The sequence below is a fragment of the Rana temporaria genome, chromosome 11 (genome assembly GCF_905171775.1).
Source record: "Rana temporaria chromosome 11, aRanTem1.1, whole genome shotgun sequence".
NCBI lineage: Eukaryota > Metazoa > Chordata > Amphibia > Anura > Ranidae > Rana > Rana temporaria.
In genome coordinates, this window is record NC_053499.1 from 42,485,468 (window position 1) to 42,505,699 (window position 20,232).

The 20,232-nt window shown below is 42.1% G+C and overlaps 1 protein-coding gene across 3 annotated transcripts in view; it reads left to right on the forward strand.

Annotated features, from left to right (window-relative positions):
• SYT7 (synaptotagmin 7) overlaps positions 1–20,232 on the forward strand; it is a 552,734-nt gene that overhangs the window by 517,550 nt on the left and 14,952 nt on the right. For all 3 annotated transcript variants that reach the window (XM_040328431.1, XM_040328433.1, XM_040328434.1), the window contains 2 exons: positions 1,472–1,641; positions 15,739–15,853. In XM_040328431.1, the coding sequence (XP_040184365.1) occupies positions 1,472–1,641; positions 15,739–15,853 (285 nt within the window). The remainder of the gene's footprint in view (positions 1–1,471; positions 1,642–15,738; positions 15,854–20,232) is intronic.

Sequence of the window (20,232 nt, forward strand, 5' to 3'; positions counted from 1 at the left end):
TGTTGGCCGCCTAGAAGGAGGAGGGAGAAGACGGACGGCCGCAGTGAGGAGACACATCAGAAACCACCGCACCTCAGGCTCTAATCATGTGCTTCAAAAATAAAAAAACCTCATGCATCCGGCACCTCAAATGGAGATTAGGGGCCAGCACATAGAAAATAGGGGGGTGGTGCTTATGGCCCGGCCACCGCTGACCTGAACCCTTAGATGATATGGTCAGGGCCGATACAAGGGGTGGGCAGGATGGGCGGCTGCCCTAGGGATTGTGGTATCATATGACGTGAGGGGGACGCCACAGGGAGATTGGAGGAGAGGGGATTTGTGTTGGAAGGGGGAATTTGGGGGCACTAAAGGGTAAGTAAGTATAGTTCTAGAAGAGGAAATTGGGGGGGGGTGAGTGCTAAGAGTAGTGATTTAGAGGGATTTGGTTTGAGAGGAGGGCTAGAGGTGGAATTTGTGCTGGGAGGGGGGGGGGGGGACATGTACTAGGAAGGGAAACATTTCAGGGTAGAGAATTTGTCCTAGGAGGGGTGATTTTTTTTTTAAGGTGGGGGGGAAGTTGAGTTGGGGGTGCAAAGCGTTGTGCTGAGAGGTGGGATTTCAGCAGGGGGGTGGTATCATACTGGGAGGAGGGGGAACTTATGCTTAGGGGTAAGCATGCAGATTAGTGCTCAGTGTTTTAGTGAGGGGATTTTTGCTGACATGTAATGCTCATACTTCTTGGGGGGGGCACAATTTGGCATGTTTGCCCTGGGCTCTAGATGACCTTGTCCCAGCACTGGAATGATGGATGATTTAACCCACATTTATTTTTTTCCAAAAGTGCAAAAATAATCCCAGGCATAACTTTTTTCGTTTCTGATAATTGGGGAAAAGTTAGAACCTCTGGTTTTTGTTCATGTCTGTGTTGCAGATGGGTCAATTTTCATTGACTTTCTGTTCCGGTAATCACACAAAAGGCAAGTGGGGGCCGACAAAAAATCCTGGCAGGGTTTCTAACACCATAAATGTGCTTTTGTTCTTGGCATTGAAAGAACTTGAAAAACTCAACAGAAGCTTTAACATTTAATCTGTGATCATTTTGCATGGATCACCAGTCTGTACTATTCAGCGGGTTCATATTGAAAACAAACTGTAACAGGAATTGGGTTGTAACAAGATTTAGCTTTTACTTCTGTTGGAAAGGTTACCCCATACTTCTTGAACATAGAAGTCAGAGGAAATGTTGTCAGTTGGGACACACTGAACAAAACAAAAACTTGTAATAGTAATAGGAGATTTGGTGGATTAGAAATGACATTTCAGGGATCTGATTTCAGAAAAAGACATGTTTTGTTGACTATTTGCACATCACAATCACTCTTGCATTGCCTGGCTAAATGTAATTGTAGGCTTATTTTGTTGATAGCACAATCACTTTGCTCCCAGGAACAGAAACCTAATATGACACTCTTCCGCTCTTATCTTGTAGGATTTCCATATGAAAAAGTGGTGCAAAGAGTCCTGTATCTACAGGTTTTGGACTATGATCGATTCAGTCGTAATGATCCTATTGGAGAAGTATCAATCCCTCTAAACAAGACAGACTTAACACAGATGCAGACCTTCTGGAAAGAGCTGAAGCCGTGCAGTGATGGCAGTGTAAGATATACTTTTTTAACAGTATTTTCTCTCTGTTATACAGTGATCATTACTTTAGATACTTTATGAAAGTTTTCATATGCGAAGCAGGCCAGCTGTTAAAGAAAGCTTAATTTTTTCTAACCCCTCACTTCTGTGCCAGGCTGCCAGCTTTTCAGCCCATCCTCTGAAAGGTTGGGTGTCTGTCTTGTGTTCAGTTCAGCTCAGTGTAACGCAAAACTCGTTGCCTATGTCAGAAACTATAGCTGGCTGGTGTTTCTTCTGCCTATAGTAGCCCACATACCCTTAAGGCAAGCTGACCTACCGGTACTTGGTTGCTTACAGGTCTTGAAACACAATTCTATAGTTCCCAGCCAGGTGGCATTGGTACTGAGAAGCTGAGACAAAGGAGGTTATATGTAGACCTGAGGCTGGTCTGGCTGTAGACAGCGAATGGTACCCAAAACCTGGGACAAAAAAAAAGTATCATTAGTAGTAATCAGCATGGGTTTAGGAAAGGTTGTTCCAACCAGGCCAATCTGCTTACATTCTATGAAGAAGTGAGCTGCCTTCTAGACATGGGAAGGCCTGTGGATTTTGTGTATCAAGATTTTGCAAAAGCATTTCATACAGTTCCCCATAAATGCTTAATTTACAGGCTGAGGTCTGCAGGCATGGACCATAAAGTTTGTTCTTGATAAAAAAAAATGGTTACAGGGGCGTGTCCAAAGGGTGGTGATAAATAGCATGTACTCGGACTGATCTGGAGTGGTAAGTGGGATACCCCAAGGTTCTGTCTTGGGACCAATTCTATACAATTTATTCATAAATTATAAAGAGGATGGGATAAATAGCTCAATCTCAGTTTTTGCGGATGACACAAAAATAAGAAGGGCAATAACTTCACATCAGGATATAGAAATTCTACAGAAAGACCTGAACAAAAGAATGGAGTGGGTAACTACATGGCAAATCAGGGTTAGTTTGGAGAAATGTAAAGTAATGCACTTGGGGGCAAAAAATATAAATGCAAACTACTCACTAGGGAGAGAACCACTGGGGGAATCAAGGATGGAGAAAGATCTGGAGGTCCTAGTAGATGACAGACTGAGCAATAGAATGCAATGTCAAGCTGCAGCTACCAAAGCAGGCAGAATTTTAGCATGCATAAAAAAAGGAATATGCTCCAGGGATAAAACAATAATCCTGCCACTTTGTAAAACTCTGGTTAGGTCACATCTGGAGTACTCCATCCAGTTCTGGTCACCAGTCCTCAGAAGGGATGTGCTGGAACTGGAGAGAGTCCAAAGAAGGGCAATTCAATTAATAAGAGGACTGGACGACCTCAATTACGAGTACCGACTATGGGCACTAAATGTATTCTCGCTGGAGAAGCGACGCTTGAGAGGGGACATGATAGAAATTTATAAATACCTCAATGGTGATCCCAGCATAGGCAAAAACGATTCAGTCTCAGGAAGTGTAAGAGGACATGTGGGCCACACAATGAGATTGGAAGAGAAGCGGTTTAACCTTAAACTGCGCAGGGGGAGTGAGGGTCCGATGTTAAAAATTACCCGCACTACTGTGGTATTTCTAGGTTTAGTGTGAGGAGAGTGGGCCATGTTAAATGCTTGGTATTGTTTCTACTTCTTTGTGTGCTGTTGCATGAGGATGATGTGAGACAAATTTGTAAAAAAAAAAAAAAAAGTATGTAACCATGTATTTTTTACCATAATGTTCAAAAAACATCCTTTTTCGAGAAAAAAAAAACTGCGCAGGGGGGTTTTCACTGTCAGGGCAATAAGGATGTGGCAATTGGTGGTGGCAGCGGGGAGTTTTGGATATTTTTAAAAGACTCCTGGTTGTACATCTTAAAGAACACAACATACAGGGATATTGGAAATATTTATAGACACTAACACACCTACACCTAAACAAGGTTGAACTAGATAGACTATTGTCTTTATTCACCCTTACCTACTATGTTACTATGTAACTATGTCAAAGTTTAATTGAACATATTAAAGTCAAAAGCTGTTTGGCTACTATACACAGCTGCACCAGATTTTCCACTCTCCAGGTTTAGTAAATCAACCCCTAAGTGTCCATAACAGGTGCATTTTAAGTGTAAGGCCTCATACACACGATAGTTTAAACAGAGCACAACGGTCTGATGGACCGTTTTCATCAGTCAAAACCGATCGTGTGTGGGCCCCATAGGTTATTTAACCATTGGTTAAAAAAAAGCCAACTTGCTTTAAATTTAACCGATGGATTCCTAACCGATGGGAAAAAAACGATCGTCAGTAGGCACAACCATCGGTTAGAAATCCACGCATGCTCATAATCAAGTCGACGCATGCTTGGAAGCATTGAACTTCGTTTTTTTCAGCACGTCGTTGTGTTTTACATCACCGCGTTCTGACACGATCGTTTTTTTAACCAATGGTGTGTAGGCGTGACGGACCATCAGTCAGCTTCATCGGTTAACCGATGAAAACGGTCCATCAGACCGTTCTCATCGGATGGACTGATCGTGTGTACGCGGCTTTAGGGTCTGTTTTATTGTCAGATATAATCTGGAGGTTAGTGGCAGTTAGGGGACATTTGTTACTCCTACTCTTTTTATTTCTTTTTTCACCAAAAAGTGCTGGAGCCGTCACTAAAAACTAACGTGCTTTTTTTTTTCTAAATTACAGCTCACCCAGATTTATTATCCATAAAGATTATAAACATTCTGCTAAGATTTCTGTATGAAAATATCTGTTACAGAGTATTTTTGCGTGATTGATCAGGCTGTTGCAGATGGGTACATTTGCATATGTTAATATTTGTATTGCTAAACATAAGCCTCATTTAATGGTAACATTGCAAGTAGCTGATTCACTCATCAAGCAAGATTTGGAGAATATGTGCATAATTAGGATCATAACATGTGAATATTCTTCCCTGACTGTGACTGGCAGAAGGGGGGGACAGCTTGACAATCAAACCTTCTTCTCTTTGTGAATGGTGACAGTATTAGTCTCACTTCATTCTACATTGACTGCTCAGAGTGTGTGTTGAGTATGTGTGTGTGCTTCAAGATTAGGGAGTTCTTCAATACGGACCATGGACTTTCAAGGTTACCTCCTCTTTATCCCTGTGTACAGTAAGTTTATAAATTATTCATTACAATACTTTTTTTTAGCACAAAACAAAGAAATTGCTAGTGTGAGGTGATCATCATATCTAACGATTTGCCTTCATTTACACTTGTAATGGGACTAGAGAGGAGCAAATCAATTTGAGAATCAGTTAAATATGAGACATTCTATCTTTTCTAGTGAATTACAGATTTTGAAATTTTTCAGAACAGGTGCATGCAGATTTGTCTAGTCTATGGAGAATCGGGCAATTAATGAATCCTGATGCAGATTGTATGGATTTGCATGCACATTTTTTCTTGTTCAAACTTTTTATTGAAGAGCTAACATTAAGGTGATCAGATTTTTTTTAATGAAATCCGGGGACATACTATTATTTTTTTTAATAAAGAAATGGCGGCAATCAGCGGCTCTCTGCTTGTCGCCACTGCTGCCCGCCTCACAGCCTGTCAAATCTTATGCCGCGTACACACGATCAGTCCATCCGATGAGAACGGACCGATGGACCGTTTTCATCGGTTAACCGATGAAGCTGACTGATGGTCCATCCCGCCTAAACCGATCGTGTCAGAACACGGTGACGTAAAACACAACAACGTGCTGAAAAAACGAAGTTCAATGCTTCCAAGCATGCGTCGACTTGATTCTGAGCATGCGTGAATTTTTAACTGATGGTCGTGCCTACTAACGATCTATCGGTTAGGAATCTATCAGTTAAATTTAAAACAAGTTGGCTTTTTTTTTAACCGATGGTTAAATAACCAATGGTGCCCACACACGATCGGTTTGACCGATGAAAACGGTCCATCAGACCATTCTCATCGGTTTAACCGATCGTGTGTACGCGGCATTACTCTCCGGGCCCCGGCTACGACTGGGTGGGGAGTGAAGGAAAATCACTCCACCAGGGAAGGCAAGGAGATAAGCCGGCAGGCAGCTGGCCGGGACTTAAACCAAGGCAGAAGAACATGCAAGTGGAGCTGAATGGTTATGCGCCCAAAACTGAAGAAATATTCGCTCCGACCAGCACATGATCATCAGAAACGGGGCACAGATAATGGAAAACAATACACCACCTTAAGCTAGTAGGAGCGGCAGAGCGGGGGTGTAATTCAGATTTTTTTATTTTGCACTGACCATCTTTGAAATTGCTCCAGCCCCTGTTTAAATCCAATCTGGGGACAAAACCAGGCACAGACTTGGTCCGGGGACAGTGTCCTCAATCCGAAGACTGACGCCGGAAACCGGGGATGACCGGTCACCCTAGCTAACATACATGTCTCTAGGAAAATGTACATAATTGCCACGAGGGAAATCATAATCCCATGCAAAGGGAGTTTAAAGCATCAAATACAAGATAATAGTAGCAAATACAAGTTTTGCATCAAAAGTTCCCAGGGGTGTTTGAAACAAGGCAAAAACTCTAACTTGAGAGAGATTGTATCACACAGTATTGTATTGGGATATAGACAATGGTAGCCAGGTGGCCTACCTGAACTGTATTTTTAGGTTTCAATTAGAACAACTAGGCACCAAGTGTGTATAGATGGGGGAGGGGAAATAAATAGAGAAAACGAGAGAGTGAGGTCACGTCCCAGGGGTTGCCGTGGCATCAGAACTACAAGATTTTGCGATAGGTAGAATGTTCCTCCATGTCAGGGCTCGAAAAGAGAGTTGTCAAAGTCTGGAGGCAAGAAATTGCTGACAGGGGTACCAGATTATAGTATAACTCTTGATTCTATCTTGATGGATTGCTTCAATTTTGGCATGGATCATTGCTTGGGTAATTCGATGTTTTGTGGTGAGGATACAAAAGTTAGGCATTTTTTAAGATCGTGCTATTGTATGTTCAGCAGTAGCAGTGACTTAAAAGGGAAGTTGGAATAGGGATTTGGTCAGTTCCAGCGGATTACTATTTAACAAGGCAATCCGAGGGTCTGGTTGCATATCTGTATTGAGCAGTTTGGTAAGGACTGAAAATACTTTGGCCCAAAAGGGCTGCACCACAGGGCAGGTCCTCCAGATGTGCAGATATGAATCAGACTCCCCGCAGCCTCTGAAACAAGCTGGTGGGTAACCAGGGACATGCTTTGCTATCTTTTGCGGCACTAGGTACCACCTGCACTATACGTTATAGACCATTTCTATTGTTGAAATATTTTGAGACAATTTATGAGTTACTTGCCAAATAACCAGTCTTCAAGCGTAAAGTCCAAAGATAGGTCTGTTATCCAGCTGTCAGGTGGGGGTAGAGTCTTAGTCAATATTCCAATCGCACACCTTCCTGGAAAAACGGCCAAAAATGGAAAAATCGGTGCTGAAGTGATCACCAGCTGGGAACTGGAACAGCAATCATACGAACATATTCGCCAGCATACCGCCGATCGTAAAAAACGTCCAAAAGTTTAATGCAGTGAAAACATCACAAGGATTGCAATGTTTTGAGGCCGCGCAGGACCTCTTCGTCAGGCAAGTGATACAAAATCAGTGCACTGATTTTGTATCACTTGCCTGACGAAGAGGTCCTGCGCGGCCTCGAAACGTTGCAATCCTTGTGATGTTTTCACTGCATTAAACTTTTGGACGTTTTGTACGATTCGTGGTCTGCTGGGGAATATGTTCGTAAGATGGGGGTAGAGGGCTTTGGTTTGGACAACAGGGCTACATTAATTTGGAAATTACCCCCAAAGTCCTATGTATTCACTGACATGCATATGTACATGCCCATATGTAATGATTCACAGATCAATGCAGTCTATGTAGTAAGTACATCAGACCCTATTCTTATCCACCACTTGCAGAGAGGTTTATTTTTATTACCAAAAATAGAGATAGTATTGCATTTATACAGTAGTAGCACTGTAATATTATTCACCATATGCAAAGGTGTCACTGGTGGTTTAATTGTAAGGTGAAATATGACAGCCTGCTAAGTAATATTCAACCAGAATAAAATTACCAGAAACACTATGTCTCTTACCTCCAGGCAATTTAATATACTCATAAAAAATTATTATGATTAGAATAATGAGTCTTGCAGCAGGATTCATAAGAGACCAAAGGATAAAACCCAGTAATCAAGCTGCGATGGGCGATGACATTAAGTCACTGAACCTCAGAATAGGGCAGATTTCACAGTTGCTCAGGTGAAGAAGATCATGGAGATTAAAAGTAATATGGGATTATTCACATGTGCAACACTGTAAAGTGGGAGATTTGATACTGAGGGTTAGCATAGTCATGGTATTATTCAGAGGTCAACTGAGAAAACATAAGGAGAGATAGTTAGGAGCACAATATTGTGCCTTGCATAAACCTAGAGAATTTTTTTTGTAGTTAACAGTCCACCCAGTACACTTTTTGTTTTTAATATATAGCAATTGCAGCCATTTCTTGATTAGCCACGAGGAGGATCACCCTTTTTTGAAGCCTATTAGAGTTATAAAAAGTTAACATGGGTAATTTTTTTCTTTTAAATTAGGCCATCTGTTGTCAGTCAAATAGGATTGAAAATGTAAAATACTTATTTTTTCAAATTCTGTCTCCAAAGTAGTAACAACACAGTCAATATTCATATTGCATATATTACACAATTCTGTGTTTTGATTGATGTTCTTCTTTAATCAAGAGCATTAATATGGGAATTGGCATTCCTGTTCCTATAAAGTACCATATGTAAAATGAGAAAAAATATGCTACGTCAATCATCCAGAAAAGATAAAATTAGGATTATCATTCCCTACCAAAAAATCATAGCTGAAGTCAGAGAATAACAAACTCACTATGTATATCATGAACAAGTATGAATTCCTAATGCATCTGTAATGTAGAGTTTATGATATTCATAATTCAATCAAATCCCATTGCAGAGTATACATTTAGTTGATCACTGGGAAAAAAAAATTGGTATGTATGCTGAGGCCATTTTTCAGAACAGTGTATGTGCCATGGGCCTGCTTTTCTTTTTTGTATATAATTAGGATCCCCTTTTGGATACTATGGCTAGCTATTGACATGGATGGGTGACTTTAAGGAAAACTTTAGGATTATAGAGTACCTATTAGTAACAAGTTTACCTATTAATAACAATAGTGTTAGGTGCAGTAACATAGAGGACCAGTGGTAGAGCAACGAGGCTTGCTAAGGTGTGGCTACCTAGGATGTAGTACTGTGCAAAAGTCTTAGGCAGGCCATAGACTGTGCAAATTTCTTTCCTGCAACCATGGGAAAACTGCAACACATTTTGTTAAAATCATTGCAATGTACATAGATCACCCAGAGGAGAATGTTTTTAGAGTTACTCTATCTATATTCCTCTGACCTTAAGAATTAATCCATGTCTTAAAGTGGTTGTAAATGCTCAGTTTTTTATTAAAATAACAAACATGTTATATTTACCTGCTCTGTGCAATCGTTTTGGACAGGGTGGCCCAGAACCTCCTCTTCTAGGGTCTCTTGCCAGTGTTGTCCACAAGTGCTTGCTATGGGGGAAGACGTGCAGGCTTGCTCCTGAGCCTGGCTGAGTGTGCCCATAGACACACACAGTGTGGTTTGGAACAGCCCCCGCTCCCTCCTCAAATGATTTGATTGACAGCAGCAGAAGCCAATGTTCTCTGTGAGGTGAAAGAGAGCAGCGATGCTTCAAGAGAGGAGCCAGGTAAGTATTTAGAAGGGGTCTAGGGGGAGCTGAAACTGGAGGTTTTTTATTATCTTAATGCATAGAATACCTTTAGAAACACTTCAAACTTACCCTACTAACCCTTGATCAGAAAACCTTACTGTCCTTTAACCTTAATTAATCTAAAAACTGAAACTTTAGAGATAATATCTTATTAGGCTGATACTCTGGCACTGACTCATGCCAGTCTTGGGTATGAATGGCAACATAAAGTATGTGAAAAGGATAAAAAAGACTAATAGAATGCTATGAAAGAGTCCCAAAGTTTGAAGCCGTCTGGGAACCTTGGTCCCTACATGTGGGGGTTCCGCTTCGCCCAGGATTTCAGTCCCAATCAGAAACTGCAAGGGACGGACACTCGGCCCCCTCCTGATAAGATCAGCTCTCTCTCTCCTTTTCTTTCTCTCTCTACGATACTCTTCTTTCACCTGCCTCTATTTATTATCTCTCCTTGTTGGTGCTTTCCAACTTCTTATGGCATGTTTCCAGACTTATATCTAGATTATCTGTATGATAGATAGCGTGTTCCTCTGAGCGCACTGTAACAATGTTAATACTGGTCTTCCGTCCTCATGGTCAATAGCTACCTTCATGATCGGGGGGGAACCCTCCGGGCACAGTTTGTGCCCAATAGGGGTGCCTGGGGTTTTCTTCCCCATGATCCTGTGCCAACGTCTGAATAGCAGGACAAGGTATCTAGAGTGAAAAGTACTGGTCGGTGGTCAACTTATCTGTACTGATTGGACGCTGCTTGTAAATTGCCTTTACATATTGTGGTTTTATGTCTGGAAGGAATGTACCAATTGTTTATTTTCTTTTGGTTTTATAAAATCAATAAAAACCTTTGAAAGAAGAATGCTATGAAAGAATGGACAAAGGAGTAGCTTTGGCCCTGTACTTACTTCAAGCCAATGAATATGCACTTTTGTGAAAACTCTATAACCACTTGACCACTGGACACGTAAACCCACTTAATAACCAGACCAATTTTCAGCTTTCGGTGCTCTCACAATTTGAATGACAATTACTCAGTCATACAACATTGTACCCAAATGAAATTTTCGTCCTTTTTTTCACACAAATAGAGCTTTCTTTTGGTGGTATTTAATCACCGTTGGGTTTTTTATTTTTTTGCGCTATAAGAGAAAAAAGACTGAAAATTATGTAAAAAAAAATGATTTTTTCTTTGTTTCTGTTATAAAATTTAGCAAATGTAGTATTTTTTCTTCATTCTTTTGCATAAATGTGAAAGATGAAGTTACACCGAGTAAATAGATACCCAACATGTCACCCTTCAAAATTGCACACGTTTGTGGAATGGCGCCAAACTTCGTTACTTAAGAATCCCCATAGGCTACGTTGCAGGGTATTGTGGGGTATTGCAGAGTATTGTGGGGTATTGCAGAGTATTTTGGGGTATTGCAGAGTATTTTGGGGTATTGCAGAGTATGGTGGTATCTGTGACTGCATTTGTCACAGATCCAGCCCACAGCAGCTGCTGCTGCCACCGCTCTCTTCCCTCTCCTCTCACACACTGTACCGTTCGGTACAGAGAGGGGAGGGAGGAACCAGCGTCATCACATGACGCTGGTTTGTTTACAAGTGATCGATCCGTCATTGGACGGAGCGATCACGTGGTAAACCGCCGCTATCAGCGGAAATTTACCGTGATCCATGATCCGCCGGGTCCGGAGGACCCAGCGGTCACGGACATTCCCGTGTGCGCACCCCAGGGGGCACGCGGGAGCGCGATTCTGGGAGGACGTCCATGGACGTCCTCCCAGAGTTAAGCAACCGCCTTGTAGACGTATTTCGTCTATAGGGCGGTTGTTAACTGGTTAAAGAAAAAAGGGGGCTAGACATGAAATAATTCAGTTTGGAAAGGATCCAGCCCTAGATGGTAGGAGTACAGGAGAATCCGCCAGAAGATTGCTCCTCTCTGTCTCTGCAAAGCAGAAATGGACTCCCAAGAGACATGAATATGTGGGTCCATAACTCGACTGAAATGTTGAGCTGTTAATGATTAAATATTTTGCGTATCATCCTATCCCCTAGAGTGTCCCTCTCCACTACCTGCTTACATACCACTGTTGACGTCTGCATGAAGGCACAATTCCCTTATCTGCGTTTATGCAGGGTATGGCTCAACAATTGCGATTAAACACAAACTGAGTATTTTGGGATTTACCGATTGACAGGCCTAACACACGATAGTGAAAGATATAAACCATTTAGTTACAAAGTCAAAGGACAGCTGTAGGGTATAGCAGATGTCCATGGTGCTGATTTTAGTTTTTCTACAGAGTACAGTTTGACACATTGACAGATATGTACGAATGATAGTGTAAGCTCACACAAGCCTACTGTCCCCAGAAATGAGGAATACAGACACTGATATGTATCCATAAACACAATTTGGACTCCTGCCTTGTTCTTTAATTGGCATGCCCATTATTTACAGTTCATTCAACTCTCCTCTTTGATAACACAGTCATTCCTCTGCTTTGCGTTGTCCTAAGGGCAGACGCACAGTATCACAATATATAATTACAGCCATTCAAAGGGCCAGCAGACTGATAGAAGCAAGAAGGCAATGGGTACTTTGTATCCTTCTGCTAATGATATAATTGTATGTCTCACTTTGCATATTTTCATCACCTGTAATATCTGTGTGAGTTTGTAACAAAGCCAAGAATCTGAAGAGCCTACTGCATGCCTTATTAATGCAAACGGATGCTGGATTATAATTCCCATTAAACCAAGAAAGGCCCAGAGTGAAATAACAGCAATAACACAATTAGCAGGACTGCCTACCTCATTTACAAATGACACTTAGAAGAATGGGAACACTATTACTGGAACTACCTCAGAATCATTATAAAGCATATTGGGCCAGATTCTGGTAGATCCGGCGTATCTCTGCGTGGGCGTAACGTATGTCATTTACGTTACGCCGCAAGTTTTACAGGAAAGTGCTTTATTCACAAAGCACTTGCCTGTAAAGTTGCGGCGGCGTAGCGTAAATCACCCGGCGCAAGCCCGCCTAATTCAATGTAGGCGGGTAGGGGGCGTATAGCATTTAAATTAAGCGCGTTCCCGCGCTGAACGTAATGTGCATGCGCCGTCCCTAAAATTTCCCAACGTGCATTGCGCTAAATGACGTCGCAAGGACGTCATTGGTATCAACGTGAGCGTAAATGGCGTCCAGCCCCATTCACGGACGACTTACGAAAATTTTTCAATTTCGACGCGGGAACGACGGCCATACTTAACATTGGTTGACCCTCATATAGCAGGGGCAACTTTACGCATCGCAAATCTAACGTAAACGTCGTAACTTCACTGCGTCGACCGCGCGTACGTTTGGGAATTTGCGTATTTTGCTAATTTGCATACTCGACGGGGAAAACAACGGAGGCGACACCTACCGGCAAAAAAAAAAAAAAAAGCATTTAAGATCCGACAGCGTAAGAGCCTTACGCCTGTCGGATCTAATGGATATCTGTGCGTAACTTATTCTAAGAATCAGTCGCATAGATACCACGGCCCAGATTAGGAGTTACGACGGCGTACATTGCGTTGCGCCGTCGTAAGCCCTTTGAGAATCTGGGCCATTGTATTCACTTGTATTGAGTGTAAATCTGCTTCTAAATTGTTATTTTTTCATTTCTAGGTGGTATAAGGTAGGGTTTGATCTTCTGTGCTGTCTATATTTTAAGACTAAGGCCCGGTTCACACTGGTGCGACATACGCTCCAACTTTGGGAGCACATGTCGCATAACGTGTACAAATCATTGGCTGGGTCCGACTTTAGAAAAGGTTCCTGCACTACTTTGGTTAGACTTTGGTCCATTTTCGGCCCATTTAATATCATTGAAGTCAGATCCTTATCCTAACCATCCGACTTGTGACATTCGACATGGTGATTACAGCAGCAGGAAAAGGAATTGATGTCACACTGGGATTGTTTTGATTGGTCAAAGGACAAGTCAGACTATCTCAAAGTCAGAGCAAAATTGTATCTTGTTCATTCAAGTCGGATGGAAGTAGGACTGAAGTAGCACTGATATGTATTAATTACTCTTTTAAAAACCGTGTGCACATATATACTTAGGTCCAAAAATACTTGGACATTGATAAAGTATTTTAGCTTTTTCTTTTTTTTTTATGAATGTGTGCAGATTGCAGTAACTAGTTTGGGAATTACAGTGTTTTTTATAAGTAATCTCCCTCAGGGGACCAAAAGTAATTGGACAATTTACTGACGAGCAGTTCCATGGCCTTGTGTGGACAGTTCCCTCATTAATTTGTTATTAATTAAGCAGGCAAAAGGTCTGCAGTTTTTTCTAAAGTGTGAATATGAAAAAGAATGTAAAAAGGCTAAAGAAATAAAAAGGTACTTCTTTTTTTTTTTTTTTTTTTTTTCGTGGACGTTGTTTGAATTTTCCTTTACAGGAAACCTATACCAAGAGAACTATTGAGGCTTCCTTTTCTGACCACCTTATCTAAAAAAATAATACCATTTGACTGGCTGTCATGCTGATACATTGGTTTCAGTTCTTTACTGACCTGGAACAAATATTCCCATTATAGAACTTCACTGATTGCATTCATTTCCAGAAGGTCATCAGCAATGGCAACCTATATACAGATAGCAAGCAATTGTGCTGCAAGTTTGAAAATGACTTGCTAAGCTATTGCTAGACTTGCCAGACTTCACAAGTTTGCAGCAAGTCTGCATTGCCTAACTCCAAATCAACTTTCTTGCAAACCTTCTGCAAGTCTGCTGCAAGTTCTGGTTCAGTTATGTTGTGTAATAGTCATCCCACCACAGGGGTCACCGTGGCTGAATTGTCATGCTGTAGACTTGCAGAGTTCTTGCTGTAGACTCACTACTACAACTTTTCTTGCTAGAGACTTACCACGCAAATTTGCTACAAATTGGAAAAGTATCAACTAGAATTTGTGCTTCAAGTGCTCTGCAAGTGTTTAATTTGCCAGTGAAAATGTGCAGCAAGTTTGCAGACTTACAATTCAACACTGCCACAAATTTGTGACATGTTATCCTTGCTATCTGGGTACGTTTTAGGACCAAAAAACTCAGAATATGTGTTTCCTTCAAAGAAGTAAGGCAGCTGGGAGGGCAGTAAAAATAATGCTAACATTAGTGCCCGATGGGGCTGTTCACGTGTCGTGGCTGTGATGCCCTTCTTTGTGGCGGCGGCATTTTTTAACCCAGGCTGCAGCACCACCAGTCAAACTCGCATGGCAGTTAAGAATGAAAAATTATATTAAACAGTAAAAATTCTGAATTAACAGAGAGATGGAAAGTATGCTTGTTTATTATATAATCCTCACAGGTGCACATAAGAAAGATATATTATTAAAGGGGTTGTAAAGGTTCATGTTTTTTCACCTTAATGCATCCTATGCATTAAGGTGAAAAAACATCTGACAGTTACGGGGCCCCCCAGCCCCCCTGTTTTACTTACCTGAGCCCGGTCACCTGCTGCGCTCGACCCCGACGTCCTCTTCTCCGCTCAGTCTGGCCATTGATTGGCTAGAGTGGATGGATTGACAGCAGCGCAGCCATTGGCTCGCGCTGCTGTTAATCACATCCAATGACGCGGCGCACCGGGGGGCGGGGCCAAGTGATACAGTGAGCGACTATGGCCACCGGCTGTATCACGGGAGCGCGCCCGCAAGAACTAACCCCTATGGGAGAAAGCTCTCATGAAGGGGGTTAGTTCTTGCGGGATGGAGCCGAAACAGCCGCCGAGGGACCCTAGAAAACCAGGTTCGGGGCCACTCTGTGCAAAACGAGCTGCACAGTGGAGGTAAGTATAACATGTTTTGTTATTTAAAAAAAAAAAATATCCTTTACAACCCCTTTAAAGAAAAAAATGTCAGTCTGTGATTCCCTTGAAATGTCGCTGCGCTAGGTTTGCTGCTATAAGGCCTGTCCACGGATCCTGGAAGAGCGTCAGGCCTCCTTGTTGGCTGTGTTCTCCTCTTGTACTCCCAGCAAGATGTAACATAAAATAAATTCTATTTCCAGGGTCTTCTCCTTCTTGTATTAATGACCAGAAAAGCATGTATGTGTCTAGCATGATCTATGATCGTTTTCAAAGAGCTTCAAGCTGTACCTTGATGATTGTGAATATAAATGTATTGTTTGCCTGTTAAAGTACTGGAACCAAACATAACATCTCATTACTTCCATCAATAACAATCCATAAATACTGAAGAAGATGGTATAGTCGTGTAATTTCAGCTCATTTTACATTACAGGGAAGCCGTGGTGAATTGCTGCTGTCCCTTTGCTACAATCCCTCAGGGAATTCTATCATCGTCAACATCATCAAGGCGCGGAATCTAAAAGCCATGGACATCGGGGGAACATCAGGTCTGTACGAGAGGAGAGCAAAAGTCTTGATTATTTGTATGCACCATGGGAAATGTCAAATAGTTATGTTTTTTCGAAAGTAGCATCATGCTATCACTTTACTATGTTACCAAGGCTATGCTAGCTAAAGGCACAGTTGAAAAGCATCGAACATATATGAAGTCTTTTCTCTCCAGAAGATTTTTAAAGAAAACCTATTCTGAGAGAAATATCATGGTTCTCTAAATGCAATATTATTACAGGCATATAGCGCTGACCATTTATGAAGTGCTTTATATAATGCAAGTCTCTGCTATCAAGGAGCACACACATACCTGGGCCAATGAAAGTGGTTCTAAAGCAACGGTATTGAATTAAATTTTATAGAGGTCCGGTCAGTAAATATTTTTTCCAGTATGGGTCAGGATCTCACATTTGTGCTATTATTCAGCCCCCCTTCACATCACCGTCCCCTCATTTACATCACAGCAGAATCTTTTACATCACAGCCCCTTTACAATACAGTCCCCTCTTTGCATTGCTTCCACCTTTACATTACAGTCTCCCTTTAAAATATAGGGCCCCCATTCTTTGCATCAGTGTTTCCCTTTTTTGCATCATTCTCCCCTCCACTTTAGATCACAGTATCCCATCTTTACATCACAGTCCCCTCCTTTGCATCGCAGTCCCCCATCTTTACATCAAGTCCCCTCCTTTACATCGCAGTCCCCCATCTTTACATCACAGTTCCACCCTGCTTACATCGCAGTCCCCCATCTTTACATCAAAGTCCCCTCCTTTGCATCACAGTCCCCCATCTTTACATCACAGTCCCCTCCTTTGCATCACAGTCCCTTATCTTTAGATTACAGTCCCCCCCTTTGCATCGCAGTCCCCCATCTTTACATCAAGTCCCCTCCTTTGCATCGCAGTCCCCCATCTTTACATCACAGTCCCCTACTTTGCATCGCAGTCCCCCATCTTTACATCACAGTTCCACCCTGCTTACATCATAGTTCCCCATCTTTACTTAGCAGGCCCCCTCTTTACATTGCAGTCCCCCCATTTACATCGCAGGCGACCCTTTATATTACAGTCCCCTTCACATAAAAGTCCCCACCTTTTACAATACAGTGTCCACTTTACATTATAGCATCCCTTTTACATCACAGGCTCCTTTTACTTGTCCGCCCCTGTTCAAATCAAAGTCCCCTCTTTATATAACAGCCCCCCTTCACATCAAAGTCCCCTACTTTACAGTACAGCTCCTATTTTATATTATAGTACCCCCCCCCCCCTTTACATTGCATCACCTCCATTACATCTCAGTCCCCCTTCCCATGGCATTCCACTCTTTACATGACCTACCTTAACAATACAGTATTATGAAATAAATAAATATAGTGACTACCAAACCCACTTCAGTGTCATCAATATTAAGCAGCGCTTAAATAGATAAGTGTAAAATATTCAAAAAATGTATATACAAACACAAATGAATAGATACAAAAATGAATGCAACAATAGCTTTCAAAAATTGAATGTGAAAAACTATAATAAATATAAAGAACCCATGGAAAAAATTATTTAAAAGTAAAAAAAGCAAAAAAGTTCATAAGTGATAACAGATTTTGTAATCTTCAGAGTCTTCCACCACACCAAATGTGTTCAGTGATTCCTCCACCCATCAAAATGACCACTCACCGGAACAATATGCCTCACACTCGCGTGTTTTGGCAAACAGGCATAAAGCAGAACCTCTCAATTAGGTTTGTACAGGATACCGTTCCCAACAGTGTGATCCAAAATACAGTATTATCCCCAGTCTTCCTCCCCTTCCAGTCCTACCTGTCATAGCAGAGGGCAGGGGGAGCGATCTGTCTGGATAAAAGGTGGGAGTTTCATAACTTCTCCTGCACCCACTATTCAAAGCCTCGGGTCATACAAATATCATTGCCGCTCGTGTAACTGAGTCGGCGGGCGTTCCACCTGGGCAGGACGTGATGTCAATGGAGACTCGGAACTTCCGCCAATGTACAGACCTCAATGCATTTCACCAGAAGGCATCATCAGGAAGTCCCATCTATGACCCAAGGCTTTGTATAGTGGGTGCTGCTCCAAAAAATATTTTACTAAACATATTGCACAATTACCGGTTATAATTATTTTGCGATATCCCTGGTGGAACGATTGGTGGATATGGATCAGTGATGTCTGGCTATATCCAGGATAGAAACCAAATACCCCAAAGCTGTGAGGGTCCTAGTGGCATGAAGTGATCTGGTGAGTGGCCCCCCTTATCTTAGGTGGAGGTGCACATTATTTAAGAAGAGCACAGAGAATTATTAACAACACTTATCATTTATTGCACGTGGCGACAGTTTAACCACTTCCCGCCTGGTCAATAATGAATTGACGTCCGGAAAGTGGTTTTGTTATCCTGACTGGACGTCTATTGACGTCCTGCAGGATAACTGCTGCCGCCCGCACCCGGGGGGCGTGCATCGCGGCGATCGGTGATGCGGTGTGTCAGTCTGTCACAGTCTGTCACACGGCGGAGGCTCTTTGCCACGTGATTAGCCGTGTCCAATCACGGCTGATCACAATGTAAACAAGAAAAGCCGCTGATCGGCTTTTCCTCACTCTCGTCTGATCGGCTGCTCTCCTGACAGGGGGGGTTTGTGCTGATAGTTTATGCTTATGTTTATCAGCGCAGCCTCCCCTCGGATCACTGTACAGGACCACCAGCATGCCGCCTAGGACCACCAGGGATGGGCATCCACACTGGACCACCAGGTATTCCCCCTAGACCACCAGGGAATGCCAATCAGTGCCAAGGCAGCTGCCAACCAGTGCCCATTCAAAATCCCTGCCAGTGCCACCAGGGATACCCATCAGTGCTGAATATCCGTGCCGCATGTCAGTGCCCATCAGTGCCATGTATCGATGCCCATTAGTGCCCAGCAGTGCCCCCTATCAGTGCCCATCAGTGCCCAGCAGTGCCGCCTATCAACACCACCCATAAGTACCCACCATTGCAGCCTTTCAGTGCCCATGAGTGTCGCCTATCAGTGCCAATCAGTGCCCACCAGTGCTGCCTACCAGTGCCCATCAGTGCCGCATATCAGCGCCCATCATCAGTGTCCGTCAGTGCCACCTCAATGGCGCCGCCTCATCGGTGCTGCCTTATCAGTGCCCGTCAGTGCTGCCTTATCAGTGCCCATCAGTGAAGGAGAAAACATACTTATGTACAAAATTGTATAACAGAAAAAAAATATTTGTACAGCAAAAAATAAAAACCCCAGAGGCAATCAAATACCACCAAAAGAAAGCTATATTTGTGGGAACAAAATGATAAAAATTCTGTTTGGGTACAGTGTAGGATGACCGCGCAATTGTCATTTAAACAGCGACAGCGCAGAAAGCTGAAAATTGGCTTGGGCAGGAAGGGGTGTAAGTGCCTGGAATTGAATTGGTTAAAGAAGTAGATGAGAAGAGTAATCTATCAAACTATACCCACAAGGACTTATTAGTTGTTTATTCACATTGATGTAGCTTGGAGAGTTCAGAAATTGGTAACACAAAGGTGGAAATTGCATTGCGTGTTTTTGGCTTGGCACTTGATTATTGGAATGTGATTCTCATATATATTACGAACTTTCATTTGGTTTAAAAAAAAAAAATTTATTTAAAACCAGCGCCTCAACATATGATACTTAAGACTAGTTTTGGGCAGCAGTTAATTGTTTTATTCATTTTCACATAGGTGGCGCAGTTTATCGCGCAGTTTATCACAGGTTTTTCAGTTATTCATCATACTGCCCAGAAGTAAACTGCTTATTGCCTCAGCAATAAAAATATCTCCTTTAGTCAATACTATTCAACGACACAATAAACACCCACATTTTCAACATATCGATCTTACCAGCTAATGTGCTGTTCTTTGGACTGTTTTAAATCAATATTTATTGAAGCAGTATGGAAAAATCCAAACACGTATAAAATAATCCAGTTTAGTGACGCTGTTCTGATGTGGAATGTAGAGTTCGGTGGTCCTCTGGGATGCTGGGCATGAGCTGATATTAGGTTTATTTGCGTGGTGTGACTGGAAATAATTTTGAAATGATGGCAAAGCATGTCTAAAAAAAGTAAATGAATGATTGATTCTTGTGAGGTAAATTAATTGTATGCTGCATAAAGAGGATTAACTTGTGGAGAACAGGAGAACTTGTGTTTTAGTAGAGTAGTCTCTCTCTTTGTTATGGTAAGAACAATGATCCTTAGTGCAGCAAAGTTTTAAGGCTCCAATTCTAAATATATAGCGGCAGATCCACAAAGAAAGTACGCCAGCGTATCTACTGATACGCTGGCGTACTTTCAAATTTTCCGCGTCGTATCTT